Source organism: Ischnura elegans, chromosome 6, assembly GCF_921293095.1.
Source record: "Ischnura elegans chromosome 6, ioIscEleg1.1, whole genome shotgun sequence".
Classification (NCBI taxonomy): domain Eukaryota; kingdom Metazoa; phylum Arthropoda; class Insecta; order Odonata; family Coenagrionidae; genus Ischnura; species Ischnura elegans.
Window position 1 is genome coordinate 68910715 of NC_060251.1, and position 19297 is coordinate 68930011.

At 37.6% G+C, this 19297-nt stretch overlaps 1 protein-coding gene across 1 annotated transcript; it reads right to left on the bottom strand.

The window, feature by feature from the left end:
* Positions 1-1893: 1893 nt before the first annotated feature.
* Positions 1894-15056, bottom strand: LOC124160958 (rhodopsin-like). Its single transcript, XM_046537093.1, has 9 exons — positions 14819-15056; positions 11781-11896; positions 10166-10404; positions 9396-9502; positions 8375-8481; positions 7025-7172; positions 5903-6013; positions 5386-5552; positions 1894-2843 (listed from the first exon to the last, which is right to left on the bottom strand). The coding sequence occupies exons 2-9, from the start codon at positions 11894-11896 to the stop codon at positions 2714-2716; spliced, it is 1125 nt and encodes a 374-aa protein (XP_046393049.1). The 5' UTR covers positions 14819-15056; the 3' UTR covers positions 1894-2713.
* Between the last annotated feature and the right edge of the window lie 4241 nt (positions 15057-19297).

Here is a 19297-nt window from a genome sequence, read left to right on the forward strand (position 1 = left end):
GTTTCGCAAAAGTATATCGAGAGGCTGACAATACGCCCTCATTATTGTGAAATAAAGGTATTAACTAGTGAAAAGAGTAGGTAAAGGAAAATAAGATGAGTTGATGTAGTTCTGCGTTAAGAAGATATTGGAGACAAGGGGTCTGGGGTGATTGGGGGCTCCGCTGGGGCTTACGATAGGACCCTTCTTCAGTGGGGAAAATTTCATGCTCGTAAATATATTTGGACGCTATTCTGGCTCTTAAAAATTAGAAAAAGTTAATAAAAAATAGCAATTTTGCCAGAAAAAAATATATGAAAAGTGAGAATCTCACCGCGTATAAAATTTAATTATAACGCATTATGGTTCCATTATCTACTGTGTGAATGTTTTCCTTGAAACTGTACTGAAATCTGAAAGAAACCTCTAAAATACCTTTTCGTATAAACTTTTCAAAAAAGCATCGGGTTCTCTTTTATCTTCTGAAACCTGTATTTTATTTATTCTTTATATAATCTTTTAACACTGACAATGAGGATTTTGTAATGAAAAGCGACTGATGACAACGTAGAATTTTGTGATTGCAAAAAATACTTTGGTTCAACTAATCTTAGTCATTTTTACTGCACCTTTCATATGCGCTTCACGATAGACGTGAGCGTTGTGTTGGCCCGCAATTTCGGGACCCTCGTCGATCGCCGAACAGCCGACCTGGCCAGGCTGCCCCCGTTAGAAACAGGCAACCTGACTTCGTTAACTTAATGGTTCACCTCAAAGCTTGGTTTTGATTGAGGTATAGGAAAGGCAGAGCTCACACCGGACTATGCCAAGGACGTTCAAATGTCATATATTCAGCTGGGGTAATGGGGACAGTTCCTTTCTCCGAGACAACTCGTTCTTCTAGGGTTTTGCTTTTGGGTGTCAGAATACTTCACCCGGAATTTGAACCTGAGATCCTTCGATTAGTAGCTGTGTTGTACCTACTAGATTACCAAGCTCCTCCCAACCTTGTTTAATCGGCGTAAAAAAATAATACCGTCTCATTTCCAATATATAACCTTATAATGAATGACGTGTGAAAGTCGAAACACGTGATTTATAATAAAAGTGAGAAAAATCACCATAGAAGCTCGATGACTTCACTTATCAAAGTCTCCTTATTTGTTTAATCTCTAGTCGAAATTACTTACTTTTGCTTGTCAATTTTATTCTTTAAGGATCAGATGGCTGTAGTATTTTCCGTAATCATACTAAATTGAAATACAGCACTGTGTGTGAAATCGCATATCACAGCTTTTACGTGTTGACAAAATAAATGCGGATAAAATCCATTGAATTGCATTTGGTAATTATTTTTGCTGGCTGGAATTAGAGGAATAAATCTTTTTTCTGCAGTTTCCACATATCTCTTAGTTATTCTAAGTACTAAGGTTATTACACGTTTATTACTGGTTAGTACTTAAAACCTTTCTCAACATGGTGAAAACCAATACCACTTTTAGCCGCTGTTATTTTTTCATTGAATTTCGAAGGTTTTACACTTTTTATGTCCACGTGCAGCCATTTTTGTGGTCCTAAGATTAAAATGCAACGTTGAATGGTTCCATATTTCTCAAAACAACGCTTGCCTCTCTGGGAGCGTACAGCCGTCATCCTAAACGACGCAGATTACTAAATGAGGTTATAGGATGCTGCTTGGTGTTATGACTCTTGATGTTAGTTGCCATTGAAATTAGATTGTATTTGTATAATCCTTCCGCAAAAGATAATGAAAAAGATGTATTAAATTTCTTCTCATACCTCAAGGATTGTGCGTAATCACAAATTTTATTATACACTAATTTGCGTTATAATATTGTTAAAGGAAAAAAAATGAATATAGACTGTGTAAGACGGATAAATAAACAGGGATGGTACAACATGCACAATTCTTTATTAATATAATTTTTATTACATAAGGTTACTGAATCAGTGCATATTCCGATTAGAAACTGAGTCCTCTTATGCTCGAATTTGCGTAAATTTATTAGCCACGCTTGCGTTTTTACTAATTCTCTGCGGTTTCACTCGGGGCCTTATTTAATGAAGTTTTACAAAGGGATGTGGATCTAGAAATTGGCATGTATTGAGGAGGGTTTCATTATTATGCATTACATTTGATTATATTATATGCTATCGGTGACATTACATTTCTGCGAGTAAAATTTCACTGGATTGACTTGAAAATGCGTGCTCAGTAGTGTGGAATTTAGCGCACAATTTTTTAAACCACAGATGCATATTTTTACTCAGTGAAATGAAGAGATTACACGAAGCATTACCTGAAAAATTACCCATTAAATTACATTTCATTTGTGTAACAGGGGTAAAAAATACGCAAAACAACAGTTTATTTATTGCCATTGCCATCTCAATCCGTGGATTGTGGTCAAATTAAGGCGTTATTGGAATCGATCCGTAAATGAATGGTGGGCGATATGAAGGAGCAGGTAGAGTATAAACTCGACTAAATGTTCACGACTCTTTCATCTCGGTAATGAAGGTGAAATGAGGACAACTCATCACTCGAATACATCCCCTCTCTCCCAGGAATAGCTGTGGAATCGTTATCCGTAGCAGCATTAGGTCTTGGTGCGTTTTCTCTTCGGGCGATCAGGGGATTTTGTCTGGATATCTTCGTACGTTGGCTCTCACTCGTGCCTTTGGGATATGTCTTTGTGGTGCCATGGGAATCTTATGCCTTCTCCGTGGAGTTCTCCGTTGCGTCCGACTTGACGCTTGAATCTGCTGCTCCTCCCTTCTCCGTGGTACCGCAAACGAGGCAAGGCAGTTTTTCGCTTAGGGCTGCTCTATACCGAGGGTGACTGCAAAAAGAAAAGGAATATCAATGTTGTGTAGGTACAGTAAGTCCATAAGTTACGAACATTTGACTGATGCACTTTCAGCGATACTAACATTCAAAAAATTGAAGCGTGGCCGAAATTTCAAATTTGGCGCCTTTGAGGTTGGCCGACACTACGCAGTGTGGCATAAACCGGAGGCGTAACTATGGGGGGATCACTGCAGTGGCGGATACAGACGGGGGGCGCAGGGGGCGCGCGCCCCCCCCCTTGCGTGTCCGCTTGTATTGCCGAACATTGCAAAACCACAATTGTAACTTTTTTATATCATAAGATGGCATTTTTTGAAGGACAAGTGGAAGGGAAAAAGGGCAAGGGATGGCCCCGAATGAGTTATATAGGACAGGTTATAAAGGATGTAAAAGAGAATAAATATGTAGCTACGAAGAGATTAGCGGATAGGAGAGAGAAATGGAGAGCTGCGTCAAACCAATCTTAGGATTGTTGACTAATGATGACAAAGATGGCATTGTCTTTTACATGTTTATAATCACTTTAAATAAAATTTTCATATACTTTGCCTGTGACTTGATCATCTTTTATTACGATAAAAGTAAAGACAACTCAAGATATGTTGCGCCCTCCCCTTGAGTTTTTTCTGTATCCGCCACTGGGGGGATGAGGGGATAGATCCCCCTCCCCTGCAAAGCCTCGGTGAAATTAACTTAATACATATTCAATACTATTGTCTAGTTTTGAAATTTAATAACTGCATATGCTTAAAGTTAAGTTTTTAGTGTCAAAATAATGCAAAATGTATTTCCAGGCATGTCATTTTTCAAAAATTTTCCCGTACCCCCTTTACCTGGGAGAGGGGTCGCCACCCCAGGCCATCCCATCCCTCCACAAAGCATATTCTTAGTTACGCCATTGGCGTAAGGCCCAGCGCACACAGAGTGACTATTTAGTAACCACAGTTGGGAATCAGTTGCGTCTGCAACCAGTTTGCAACTGAAACAAAACATCTGTCCGCACACGGGTGTAATGACAAAGGGCTGGTTGTAAATCAGATTCATCTATTGTGCAATCAATGAAGTGTTTATTTAGTGCGGTACGTGTTGTTTTGTAGCCCTTGGCTTGGCCGTCAGCGCTTACTATCACTGAGTCAGGCGAAGAAGATGCTGTGAACTATTATCAATACCAAAGACGTTAGATAGTTTGTACTTGTTCAGGACTTTATGCTTCTCTACTGCTCCAACAAGCTTCATGTTGAGTTCTTGATCATTCATTTTGAGATCGGCACTATACGGCCTTCAAAATACCTCAACAACACCTCGTGGTCTCGTGCAACTGAAGTCTGCAACGCAACTGCAACCGCGGGCCCACGGTTGCATGTGACTGGTTTGAGATCGTCAAAAACCAGTCGCGTCGTGTGCGCCTCCCCACTAAAATATATTTTCGAGGTCACCAAACAGTTGCGCACGCAACTGGTTTGCAACGGTAGTTGTAAAAGAGTCACACCGTGTGCGATGGGCCTAAAGGAACTCGCTTTTTGACACAGCCTAAGCGAATTATGTTTGTAAGTGAACACTGTGAAGTCAGGATTGCTTAGCGTTCACCTTTCCTTCAGGATAAATACTCCTTTCGTTGCCTTGCTTAGCGTTTTATTCGGCTCCAGCCGTGTCGAACGCGCAGCGAGATTAGTTCGTCACCATCGTAAGTTTACGCAAAACTGAAATTCAGTATTGGATTCTTCAGGATAAATACCTTTTCCTTGCCTTTCTCAGCTTTTTCAACTTACGAGCAAGGTCTCGGAACGTATCATGTTCGTATATAGAGGACTTACACTATTCTAATTTGTTTTTTTGTAAACATTAACGTAGAAAATACTCCGCAGTTATTTGCTAACGATAGCGTCAATGGGCGCCAGAGTTATGTCTGTGAGTGAAAATCCAAAGCTATTCATGCTTTTGTTTCATTCATTCTATATAATTATGATCAGCACAGAATTTTCATAAGACGTCACTCAAGCTATTGATTTCATCTTAATTTAAATGTTAGGTTTCTTAAATTACACCCGTGACGTAAACACGAGGCTACCGTTGTATGATAGTTGAAGGTAATTTTCAGAAAAGAAAATATCCTCGAACTAATATGAAAATCATTTTATATACTTTTGGGTAGGTCAATATACATATATAGCCATAAACTCCTCTCAGGTATCTTGTAGCATCTATCACTCAGTGATTCAACCCGGTGGCCCATTTGAATTGGTGAGGTTAGAGCTCATTCAAGATTAAGCCACAGGCGCGTGAATTTCACCCTGCCAGGGTAAGGACTATCCATTTCATTGGGCCAGTGACAAGATTCAAGGAATTTTAGAATAGAGTGCGCGAAGACTTTACCTGGGATTTGACCCTGATATACTTAGATTAGTAGCCAAATGCTCTACTATCTACAAAATGGAACACGCTACAAAATGGAAATGACATCAACTGCCAGAATTAGGGTGTATTAAAATTGATAGGAAATCAAGTTATATTTTTGCGATAATTATTTCACTCACCTTATGCCATAGACAATAGGATTGTAGACTGCACTAGCCTTGGCGAATACTGATCCCCATATTGTCACGAGAGGAGTCATTGTGATACTTTCGAAGAGACCTCCGTAATTGATGACAAGGTATGGTGTCCATGCCATGAACCATAGTGTAATTGTCATTAAAGCAACCTGTAACGGTATTGAAATAGAATGAAATGATTATTTGAAAAACTATTAATACAATAAGTATTTGTAATTTTATATTAAACCATTTTTGGTATTATTATTGTATGTGTGTGTTTTAGCATTTTATTTTTCCAGTCTTTAATTCATCAGGGTTCTTGAATAGTTAACTTTTACTTATACCACTACTTTGTTAACAAACCGAAAAAATTTATGAGGTTAAAGTGATAAAAATTAAATATATATTGAGCGATATAAGTAAAAGTTAGCCATCCAAGAAGCCATAAAATGGAATACCACACAGTTAAGAAAGAGTTAGTGATTTTTTTTTATTCTTCACTCGCTCTTTTCTTTACCTTAGCTAGCTTGCATTCAGCACTTGTGTTCTGCTGCTCTGATGACCTCAGTGAAGCCACATTCATCTTTTTCGCCTGTTCCTTCATGGCTCTTTCATGAGCAGCTACAGCCTGTGTGAAATATATGCACATTTTAATTATTAGCTCCTTCATTTGCAGGGGCGGTTTGGCCAGGTCGGCTATTGCCGAGGGCCCCGAGCTTAGGGCCCCCCCTTCCATAACTCTCGCGTCAGATTACTTGAATAAATGTTTTTGCAATTATAAAATTCTACGTTTTTATTATTTGTTTTATGTGCAAAATGCTCAGTGTAACAATTTCATATAAAAATATAAATTGAATAAAGATGTCAGAAGATAAAAAGAGAACCGGATGCTTTTTTGTAAGGGTTATTCGAAAAGTTTATTCTTGAGGATTTTTAGATTTTAGTGCCGTTTCAAGGAACAAATTAACTAAATGGAAAATTAAACCATACGATATTATTAAATTTTACAAGCTATAAAATTCTCACTTTTCACAGTATTTTTTTCTTACAAAATTGCTAATATCTGGTTTTTAAGGTAGGAAATGGCGTCAAAATCTATTTCCGGACATTCAATTTCCTAAAATTTTCCAGGGGAGGACCCCGTACCTCCCGGTAAGGTGTACCCCATCTTGAGTCTCAGCCGGGGGACCTCAATCACATCAGACCGCCCCTGATCATGTGAATAGTCATTTCGGAAAATACATTACTTATTTATTTGATGAGCCATTAACAGGGTTAGTGCCGTTATCATCATGGAAGACACTGCCATGACACTAAATTATGTAAAGCATTGCATCATGACAAAGAAAACAATCACAAATAACGTCATTGTCTTTCAATCAAATGACTCTTCAGGTAACAAAATGTAGTTAAAATCAATTTGCTAACAATTTATTTCTTTATATAATACTCTTATGGACACACAGTAAACTTAATAATGCAATGTATTGAAAAACGATATATGTAAAAACTGAAGTAGCCATTTGTCACAGTAATTTCATTTATGATGCATATTAATGCAGACAGAGTCAGCTTTGTGAAAATATAAATCGTAATTCGGTTAATAAATAAAAATATGTGCTTAACATGATGTTTTTACCTGAACGATGAAGAAGTAACTGTAGATAATGGTGAAGAGGGGCGTGAAATAGCAAAAGAAAGAGTAGACCAAGATATAACTCTTGTGGAACCATTCCTTTGTCAAGTAGTCTGTTCCGCATGAGGTCATATTGCCTTCTGGAACATACCTGCAAAAGGATTTGTTTTCCCACTTAAATATTATTTTCGCCAATTAAAATAGGTGCGTAACAAGCGTTCAGGATTTATACATCATCCATAAGATTTAAAAATTCGTTCCTTCATTCAAGCATACGGCATTAGTCAGTAATGCTACAATCTTTTACTCGATATCTAATAAATTCTAACCTAGTGGGTTATAGTTGAAATATTTTCGATTTAGATTACGATAGAGAGTCCTTCCTATCGTGGTCCGCGATATTAGGAGTGACTTGTAGAAGCAATGAATTTTTTGTAGTATGCCATTCATTTACTTCAAAGTTATAAATTTCATTGTAAGATCGGATGTTATAGATTGACTTATTTTAAAGAACCTGTAAGTATTTTATACACTCCCTAGTGATTATAATATTTCTACATAGTCCATTTTGCTATGCGAATATATTTGTGACTTCTCGGAAAATGAGAACGTACTCTTAAGTAATTATTTAGAGTTAACGCAGATTTTCCTTCTAAATGATGTGAACCGTAGAAAATAATTGTTTCTGAATAGAAGTGATTGTTTCTAAAAAAAAAAAAGGTCTAGCCTGCATATAACTCATCGAAATCCCTCAAAAAAAGAATGAATTGAAAAAATTATCGCAGGAAACAATAATCTACTCCGACCTGTAATCGAATCATGATCCCTAGATTCCGCGCCTATAGCATCCATTAAGTTGCATCGAGGTGATCATACTTGCGTAGATTTTCATAGGATCCATCCAGCAGAATTTTGTATGACTACCGGGCACATTATAGCGCGTCATATACTGTCGCAATCAGCTTCATCGAAACAAAGGTCGAAAAAAATATTACTATGTGTGCTATATGAATATGAAAATAAGTCGTGTCAGGCAGCCGGCGCGGATTCGGAAGAAGGTGTTATGAGTGTAGATCAAAGCGAATGACCCCCGTATAAACATTTAATAGCGTAAGAGGAACGAGATGTTTCCTTGTTATCGAAAATATATTAGTGTAAAGTATCATGATATGCATGGAAATAAATCATTTGGAAAGAAGAACCTCTTGGTAGCTTATGCACATACTGCGAATCAGGGTATCCCTGTCTCCTGTCAAAAGCGTGTGATTTTTCAATTTTGAAATCATCGCACTGGTGAAATTTTTAACAAAAGTGTTTACAATTGGATGAGTAGTATTAACCGATAGTTTTCACCTGTTCCAGCCGATCATAGGCAAAATGGTCCAGAGTAGAGCGTGCGTCCACACGATAATTAGCCATAGGAGTGCCCTCTTGATGGTAAGAGGCTTGCCAGCCATTCCCTGCAAATGGAAGATTTAACTTTAACTTAGTTTGTTTTTTATTCATGAAGAATTTCCAATGGTCTTTTATCGAAAGGAAACAGGAAGGAATTTGACCGTTAAGGGAATTTTCAAATTTTAATACGAAAACTGACTTTTTACTCGTCCAAGTATGAAAGCGACTGTAAATAATTACCGATTGCCATAAGTACTGAAATGTCCTTCGTCCCTCCAATTTTTTATTTGCTGTAAAATTACACTGGGGAAAATAGTTTTAACAAATTTTCTGTTGACTTCAATTTTTGAGCTGTTAAAGGGTAAAATATAAACGCTGATTTCAAAAATGTAGTTAGTTTTCTTCTGCCTCATCAAGTTTTTTCCCTAATTTTGTGTGATTGTACGTCGTTCACAAGAAGCATTATTGCTCTCCAATTGACTATTAATCTTATGCGACTGTTGCTGGGTGACTGACGACGTAGGAGATTAGGTACCAACGATTCGTCGGTACCTAACCATTCATCGGCAATCATTCTACATGGGCAGTACGTAAATTAAGATTTCCCTTAAAATTGATTTATACTTTAAAAGGAAATGTGTAATTTAAATTTATTCATTTGTAATTTTTTTATGACATAAGATAAAAAAGAGTGCTTAAAAAGTTGACCTGAAAGATGAGAATTGAGGTTATTTTCTTATGCAGGGGCCAAAAGTTAGTCAAAAGCAAGTCTCAGATCTAAGATAACAAGTTCGTCGTTCCTCGTCGTTTTAGATTTCGAGCAAAAGTGTGCCGGTGAGAATGTTAGCGATGATGCAGTATTTCTCAGACCTTGGTTGGTCATTTATCGAGCGATAATTAATCTTGCAATCATACAGATATGCTGTAGAATTCTCAGATTTGTGCAAGTATAGCTTCATGGGATTTGGACTCAACCTACCTTGACAATGACGTTGTAACGATCGAGTGATATTGTGGCCATTGTCCAGATGGAGGTGCAGCCGAAAAGTGATCCAAAAAAGGCGTACAAATCACACATCAGGGGCCCTGTGAGAAAGAAAACAAAAAAAAGAATGAAGGAAAAATTTTGAAGGTCGTAAAACAAAGAAACGTGTCATGCACTTCAATTTTTATTCGCTGGAATTATGCATGAATTATTTATGGATTTTTGCACTAAAAGGAAATTTCAAAATCCTTTATTTCATATTAATTTCACATAAAATTTTGCCTGTTCAACACCCATTTTCTGGCCTAAAATGTGTTCGTCGTAATTTTTAAGTGCAGTGTCTTGCTAGAATTTTTACCACCGCATCGAAACGTGGAATGTCAGAGAAGGTCACAGAATCGAAATTTCTTGCACTCTTGACTCAAAAGTGCGAAGAGTGGAATTCCCGGTGAAGTCAGCATCTACTTATGAGGTCGAATCAGTGCCGTGGCTTGCTTTGAATAAATTTAAATTTTAAATACAATTTGTGCTAACTAACCTATTCCTTGTCCTTTTAAATTCATGTAAACAATATTATTGAAAAGTATTGAAGTAATTTTTGGTGTTTTAAAATATTTATCCATCTCAGTAATCACGTGAGATTAACGTGGAATGTTTTATAATTTCCGTGGAAAGCCGTGAATTACGCATGGATTTTTCTGCTTTGATCGGCTGGACACTGTGCTAAACGCCTCACATAACCTGAATAAACATTCGAAACTTACCGAAGATCCATGTTTCGTAGAAGCAGTTGATGAGCATAAATGGACATTGGATGACCATCATGAGGAAGTCGGATAGGGCGAGGTTGAGCACCAGCATGTTGGACGGGGTGCGGAGGGCCTTTGTGGTCGAGAACACGTAGATGACGACACCGTTGCCGCACCACGAGATGACTCCCAAGACGCCAATGACGAATCCCAAGATACCGTGCCAGAGGGGGTTCATGGGAGGGAACTGGTACCTGGAAAATTTCATCGTTAGAGTTAGTAGGAGTTAGTTTAGAGTTAGAGTTGGTTAGTTAAAAATATGGTTCGGTTACAATAAGAACCATTATCATGACATCATGATATTTTTTAGATAAAGGACACGTATCACTCCCTCTCGACTGTTCCTATTTTGTTTATATTGTGACTTATTTCTCGTTAATAACTATATTCAATCTTACATTTAAAACTCTTACATCTGTGGAAATACAGAAGAAAATTTTCAGAATTCTGATGAAAGCAAATGCTTACTAGGATATCCTCAATTAAGTCTTAAACGAGTTATTCATCACGGAAAAAGGCTGTTCGATCGAGAGTGATTCACCCTCTGAATAAAATAATATTGAATGAATGTATAAGAACCTTTGTAATTTTCACAGATAAAAAAATATTTTTTAAATTTTATTTTTTATTTTTTTATTGAGTCAGTGCGGGAGAAGACTTACAAATCCTAAAAAAAACTAATAAAAAATAAGTTTTTTTCAGGACTGATCGTAACGGTTTTAATTTTGAGAATTGGCGTGTATGCCATTTTTCTCATAAGTTAATTGCCTGTTTGAGAAAAATGACAAATATGTCTATCGCTGTTAAACTTAATTAAAGTTGGTAGGAGTTTGCCCCTGATACCATTAGCAACTTGTAAAAATCATGACTAAGTAAGGTTATCTCCAATGGCGCATCCAGAATTTTTTTATGGGGGGGCACAAGGGTCTGACAGGAAATTAAAACAGCATACAGAAATTACTGTACGAAATATTCTCTTTGTTTCGTTATCAAAGTTATAAATATAAAATTAAATGATTGAGTTTAATAATATTTCTTGGAGTTTTAGGTCAATGTAAAACAAGTTATAGCCAACGTTTCGATTTATTTAAAATCATCCTCAGGGCTATGAAAGAGAATACATGAACAATATAAAATACAAAGATGACAACGATGTACAATATTTTTACACAAAAATGTTTTAAAAATATTGTATATCGTTGTCATCTTTGTATTTTATATTGTTCATGTATTCTCTTTCATAACCCTGAGGATGATTTTAAATAAATCGAAGCGTTGGCTATAACTTGTTTTACATTGACCTAAAACTCCCAAGAAATATTATTAAATGTAATAAACAAGGTCAAGAATAGAAGAGGAAAAAAATAATAATAAGAAATGATTGAGTCTTCGTGATGAACAAAACGAACGTAATGATAACCGTATTAAAAATCGTGTCAATTTTTTAAGCACGTTCCCCCGTGCTTCTCCCATAAATCCGCATATGCTTAACTCCATGCTGCATTAGTCATTCCAAATAGAAATATCCTTACAGTGAAATGAAATAATGTGGATCACCATTGTAACTCACCAGTGAGGGTCAATAAGGTGGAGCATTTCTGGTAGCACTCTATCTACAACGGTGTGATTAGAAAACGCATACCGTGCTGCCATCTTGGGAATACTCATCAGAGCCGCCGCAGCCATCTTGAAATGGAAAAAATGACAAAGTTGCGTTCAAATTTGGTTTTGAAAACAGTATCATTCAAACATATAACAGTATCATTTATCTATCTATATGTATATCTATCTGTATTTGCGTCCGACACGATCTTTGCGTCGTTTTCTCATTACCGTTTGTCAGCGGTTGAACATCCTGCCGGGTAGTCACACCTCTTGACACGCTCGAAAAGGAAGTCTAAAAATCCTGCTGTGCGATTATGAATTCCAAGTTCCAATTTTCCCACATCTCTGTGTGATATTCTTCCAGAGCAACGCTCGGTGACCTGCTAGTTGTTCACAAGCACCGTTGCCGTCACCTACTTCGTGCATATTTCATATTCTTCGTCTTCATGTCGTCGAAAAATGTGTATGGTTATCATCAGAAGTAAGACTTGATGCTTTCCGGTGTATGATTCGTAGTAAAGTCTGTGGGCTTTCGGATCGGGTCAATGGGTCCATTTTTTTAAACGTGGACTCATTAATCTGGTTAAAATATTGTTTTAGCGTAGAATATTGTGATGATACCTTGAGGGAAATACTGTAAACCCGAGAGAAGCTCCTATCGTCATGAGAAATTAATGAAACATTACTTCTAAGTGCTTTTTAATGAAAACAGACTAATGCAACATATGATGCTCCCTATATATTAATTGGCGAATAAAGAGATGTTGTGTTCACTCTTAAACCACACTGGGAGGTGCATGTTTGCCTAAATGAATACATGACTGCCTAGGTAACCGTTTACTTCGTTAAAACTCCCAGAATATCAGATTTTTATTAAATTCTGGTTAATTAATCCTCGATCGAGTTTAATTATGTATTAGCCTTAACCTTAGAAGGGCAATGGCGCATGCCACTCTTAGATGCTGATATTTCGCTAATTATTCACAGATGGCACCTAAATATAGGTTACTGAACTCATTTACCCGTCTCCGTTAAGGAATAAATTACTGTAGAATGTTTAAAAACCTCAATGAGTGCATTTGTGCGTATGGATATAAGAGTACGAGAGTGATTGTTACGAAAGTTACCTCACCGCATCAGCAAATATTAAATTCCTGTGTAGTATTGAGTACGAGAATCCGCATGCCGCGGAATAGATTCAAGGGACTACTTCGACGAACTCCGCAACATCTGCCCACTAATTTTTTAAAAATGAGTCACGCTTGTGGTAAGTTAGGCTTTTTTGCACTCAAAAGAATATTCCTGTATGTACCCCGGTATAAAATTAGTCGCCGCTGACAGCGAAAATTAGACCACGACGCCGCAGCGCTGACGCATAGCCTGCTGAATAAAATATCTTGGATATCACGGAACGTAATGAGAACTAAAATGCGTAGGCACTCGATAGTTAAACTTAGATTATCTCTTATTAATTCTTCTTATTATTTGAGTATTCTACCGATTAAGGTAGGTTTCTATGTAGTACTTAATCATTTTGGGAGCCAAGCACTTCCCTCTTCAATTCACCGTAAGACCTACGTATCTAAAAATTGATACATGAGTACATGATTATTAAAAATTTTATTCTCTTTTCTCCCTCTCCCTCGTTTACCTAATATTCTCCCCTCCAACGCCGTTTTCAACATTCCCTCCCCGCTAAGTACTCCCTCCATCCATTTTTTCTGTCTCCTCGGTATTTCATCTAGAAGCTGCCTCTCTTCACCCACCATGTCCAACTCTTCATCGTTTCTCCTCCTCTACGTCCACTTCACCTTCTCCATCCTTCGCCACATCCACATCTCGATCGCCTCCAGTCTTCTCTCGTCCTTCTTCCTAAATGACAGTGACCGCACCGTGAAGCGCTGCCCTCCAGATCAGACTTTTCACTCCCCTTGTCTTTAAACTCTTACATAGCGGTCCGCTCATAAGTTCCTTTCTGTTCATGGCCTCCGTTGCTAACGTAATTCTCCTCCTAATGTCCTTGCTGGTGTATCCGTTTTCCTTTTATGTGCTGCCCAAAGAGTTGAATTGATCTACCGTCTGAAGCCTCACCTACTTTCACCTTGAGTCTCACATTTTTCGCTCGCGATTCTTCATAAACCGGCGAAACATTGGTCTTCTTGTGATCAATCCTCATCCTCCACTTCTCTCAACGCTCGTCTAACGCACCCACTAGAGACTGAAGCCTCCTCGCTGACTGTCTATTCAACGCCTGATCGTCGGCTAACCTCACTGATTTAAACTTCATTCCTCCCACTTTTACTCCAGGTTACAACTCATCCCACGCTTCTCTTACCATCTCTTCAGTGTCTGCATTAAAAGCAGACGCGATATTGGACAGCATTTTCTAACTCCTCGGCCAACATCTGCTTGCCCACCCAGATTCTCCGTCCCCTACCCTCCTTTGCGCAGTCTGGGCCAAGTACAGATAACGAATGAGTCGTCTTTCCCTTCAATCTACGTCTATTTTTTTACCCATTCCTCTCTATCAAATGCTTCTTTCTTGAGAATATCCATTCAAATCCACGAAACGGGCATATAGATCCTGGTCATCTTTTAGGTTCCTTTCCACCAAGAACCTCCTTATCGCTATTACAACAGGCGTTGACTTTCCTTTTCTAAAACCAAACTGATCTTCGCCCAAATACTTTTGTTTGACTCTAGGAACTTAATTTTTAATCGTCAATGACGTATTCGCACCGTAGAGATACGGCAATGACGCCGGCACGCGGCGTTTGCAGCAATAAATCTTTCATTTCTTTTTCTTGCGGCAATAATTACACTTCACCGACATTGAATATTTACTGCCGCACGGGCTTACCGTGGCACTCATGCGCGAATTGGGATATGTATATTCATTCGGTTCTCGTGCACACATTCAGGGCTGAATTATCTTTAAATCATCTCAGAATTAATTGATTAAAGAGGAATGATAAAAGTTTTGAAATTAAATGGAGTACTTACGTTTTCTGCTGATGGGATTTGAGTGAGCCGCGTTTGTTGGATGTTGTTAAATTTACAGCTCACGATCCTCCACCTTTTTATCGCCACTCGCCGAACGTAAGGTTGTCTTTGTCCTGCGTGAAATCATCCGCTTCGATATATGTCACAAGTCACTCGTCTCACAGGGCTGGCTGGCAAGCGCTCGAGGGCTGGCTAACTCCCGTGGAAGTCCCACTACATCTCTGGCGTCCGCAACCCTCTCAAGCGTCCAATATATACTAAATCGGTGGATTAATTTCTCCTCACACCACCGCTTCTATAGGAGGGAAACCTGTCACATGATTCTAGGTCGCGCGATGTAAAGGCGATGATCAAGCGATTCGTGGCTAGGGTGACGGTAAATTTAATCGAGCGGAGCTTGTTGGAAGCACACTTTAACAGTTTTATTGAGGATTAATGGGTTGTGTTGCGAAGTATATGCTGGCGATGGTAGTTTTTCCTAGTTTTTTTACGGCGAAGAAATGCATAGCATTGCATGATATGGCCTCGTTAATTTCAGATGGCACAAAAAGCCCCATATAATGTAACTGAAGTAAAATAGAACATTTCCAAAATTTGGTTGTGCCAAGTATAATTTAAAAAAATTTTATTTTGTGGTTCAATTTGAATATGTCTACGAATGCCGACGCCATTAAATGTTCAGTTTTGCTTGCATGCTAATGTGTAAGTTGCAATTAAGTTCACTTTAATTCAATTATTAATTCATTTGTAACTACTTGTAAAAGAAGCGGAATAAGCTCACTCCTGTAGAAAATTTCCATTTTTAAGGTTGCCAGCAACCCAAAGGCAACATTTCTGACTCTTGACTATTAATTACAAGTAAAAATTACAGTGCAAGAATACACTTTAAAATGGTAAAGGAGCAGCTGATTTAATGTTCTTAAAGAATAAACACCCTTTGGTTTTTGGAAAGAACGAAGATGGAGATATTTTTGGAACGAATGTTCTTTATCGGCGGAATCCAGTTAGTACTTCTTCTGAATACTTTTGGCTTATTTTGCTTCAGCTTAAGTATAGCAAAGGAATGATCTTTCTATGTTGTTGGTGGTTTTCGGGTATTGCTGTGTAGAAAACATTTTAACTCGACGTTTCACTCCTCCTACCTGGAGCGTTATCAAGAGAATGGCTCCCAGTAGGAGGAGTGAAACGTCGAGTTAAAATGTTTTCTACACAGCAATACCCGAAAACCACCAACAACATAGATAAAAGAAGCTGTGAAAATCTTCAGACGAGAATGATCTTTCGTTAATTTAATAGAAGTAAATGTGCGATTAGATTTCCCGTTCCAAATTTTCAATTATTTCTGAACTTTAGCCTGCTTATATCACTTCATACACAGTTTAATTCTAATTGTTACAGATATGTTAATTTTGCTTCTTCAAATAGTATATTTTGTATTTTCATGCTTTGATGTATTTTATCTCTTACCGTGTTACTGCTTTCGGTATTTGACCGAACCTTATTTACATAAAGATGGTTAAATATAGTTGATTTGGATATAATTTTCATTGACTTCAAACAAGCTTTCGACATTGTTAACTACAAAAAGATGCTGCTTGTATTGAGAGGTTATGGTATTCTAGAGAAGCTGATTTGACTGGTTCTAATGAAATGGATAGAATCACAATATAAAGCCTTTGTAAGGGGTAGAGCATTCAAGATGACCTCAGAGGTAAGGTATGGAGATGCACTCTCAGCCATGTTATTCGATTTGGCCCTACATTATTCAATGAAAGAATTAAAAATAATAGGGACCATTGTGCATAAGCAAGGATTTAAAAATGCAGAGGATATAGCACTAATGAAATCGACTGATTTTGGCGTGACTTGGTGGAACGAGGGGATATTGGTCGAAAAAAACAGTACAGTTCCACTCCAAGTGTGTCGTGGCACCATTTTGTTTGTCTTGAGAATGACGCTATAGACGTCGAAACTAGTCGACAGAACCAGAAAGTTTGTGGAACTGTACTGTATTTTTTGTTCTACCATGGATATAGCACTAATTGCGCAAAATGTGAATGAGCCAAAAGAAATGTTTAACTTTTTTGAAAACACTACTAAAGAAAAAGGGCTGACGATTAACGAAGCGAAGACCAAATACTTGAAAATGGAAGCTTCGCAGAACAAATGAGACCTGCAGAATATAATAATTGATAATTATGAGTTTGAAAGCGTCAAGCAGTTTACCTATCTGGGATTCAGACTTAATAATGAAAATAAGATATCCACAGAGATCAATTAAAGGATAATGGTAGGTAAAAGGCATAGTTCGCAAATTTAACACCCCCCAAATCAACTCTACTATCACGGAATAAAAAGCTTAAGATCTATAAAACCCTTATTGGACCAGTTGTAACTAATAGATCGGAGGCTTGGACATATTAAGTCAGGGTGTAGAAACCCTTAGAAAATTTGAAAGAAAGGTCGTAAGGAGAATCTCAATTAGAGAAGGGGAGAGATGAAGAATTAGAATGAACATAGGGATAATGGAAATACTAGAAGGGAAGGATTTGCCAAGTCACTTCGACGGACACGGTCGGACCTTGTAGAAAGGATGGAAAAAGACAGAAGGGCCAAACTAATTCTTAATAGCAACATGGAAGGGATTAGAAGAATAGGTTAACCACGGAAGAGACGGCTCCAGGATGTGGAGGATGATTTGAAGGCAATGGGATTTACAAGATGGAAGGAGAAAGCAAGAAGAAAAACTGAATGGAGGCATGTAATAGAGGAAGAGGAATAAATATTATCCAGCGATGATATAATGTAGACCCATTCCGTCGATGGCAGACATGAACGACTCGTATCCGATGAAATATTTCTGTTAATTTTCAACCGATTGTAAATGAAAATCAGCATCTTCTCGTGTTCGAAGGTCTTCAACAAGCGATCGATATCGTTTGCTGATGACACTCAATTGTTATTATTAACTAAAAAAAGTTATGAGTTGACTACTTTTTCTGGTGGTAACATTAAAAAAAACAGTCAGTAAAATGAAGCACACTTACCGCAATCAAACGAAGATGTTCGAATCAGCAATGAATAAATTTTTTTCTCAAAAGTATTCCCAATGTCAGGAGAGGGCTTGTAGACTTTTTTGGGAACCCTATTCCGATCGATAACGCGGGGAAACTACCAATTCTTTGTCTTAGATATGAGGCTTGTTTTTGACTAACTTTTGTCCTTGGATAAGAAAATAACCTTTTATCTATCATGTCAACTTTTTAAGCTACGGGATATCCTCCTTTTTTCTCATATACCCCTCAAACTTTTTTATATACTTAGTTACATTTCATAATGTCTGCAAATAACCATCGGAGAATTTAACTTTCATACGGTATATATATCTACCTTAATAAAAGGTATGGTTTGCCGATGCGTGCGAATTGACATTAGTAAGGATTGGGATCTTTTTGTGGCCTCCTCTTTTCCTTTCCTCCCTGAAATACGCGGAACAATGTCTCGAAGTGTATATATATTTTTTACATATCGGAGTATGGAACCCACGTATCACCAAAGCTCTATTATTATTTCCTATCCACCATTTCGTATCCTATGCACTATTTACTATACTATGCACCTGTCACTGGTCTACTGGGGCATCAGTCACCAGGCGCTATTCGGAGAAAGTTAATGTCAGGCAGTGGGAGAGCAATGATGCCGCTATGATCCACGTTCAATATAACAGAGAGTGGTCACAGTCACATAAGATATTGAGTTATAATTTGAAATGCTAGAGGAAAACTGACTACAGTTTTGAAATCTGTACGCCTATTTTACCCTGAAAATTGCTCAAAAATTGAATTCAACCGAAAATATGTTAAAATTTATGTCCCAACTTGTAATATTTTTGTTGAGAAATGAAAATATTTTTACAACGGACCTTTGCGAAGGACATTTTACCTCTAGCTATGGAGTATTTGTGATCGTTCCTAGCGAAATAGATTGGATTTTTAATCTATTTTGTGGCTTCCTCTTTGCCTTATACATAGGTGGATTTAGGGGGGGGGGGGACGAGCCCCCTCAGACGCTTAAAAAAATACGAGATTTTTGTACACAAATCTTAATAAATTTTATGTTTTAATAGAAAAGTTATAAATATTCACTTATTAATAACTTTCATATTAAAATTAAGAGTATATTTTTTAGAGTAATTGTTGCATGTAGTTTTTAATCCCAAATATGAGAAGATCGTTTGCCTGTCAGACCCTGGTTTCCTACCCCCAGAAAAAATCCTGGATCATTCCTTGACTTTATCCGTGACTGAAATGTTTGTTTATGACGTTTCTGATCCGTGGAAGCCGAATGTTCAGTTATTTATGCTTTATCTTTGCCAAATATTTTCATGCTATCAAGTTATGTCAACAATTGTAATGTAATTTTTAGAAATTTATCTTATATTAAAACACTTTATTTCTGATTGACTTCGAGCTGCCGAAG

Coding starts and splice junctions, on each gene's coding strand:
- LOC124160958 (XM_046537093.1), bottom strand. CDS start 11,896: ATGGCTGCGGCGGCTCTGATGAGTATTCCCAAGATGGCAGCACGGTAT. Junction 9,503..10,165: donor CTACGAAACATGGATCTTCG/GTAAGTTTCGAA, acceptor TCTTTCTCACAG/GGCCCCTGATGTGTGATTTG. Junction 7,173..8,374: donor CCTATGATCGGCTGGAACAG/GTGAAAACTATC, acceptor ATCCTTTTGCAG/GTATGTTCCAGAAGGCAATA.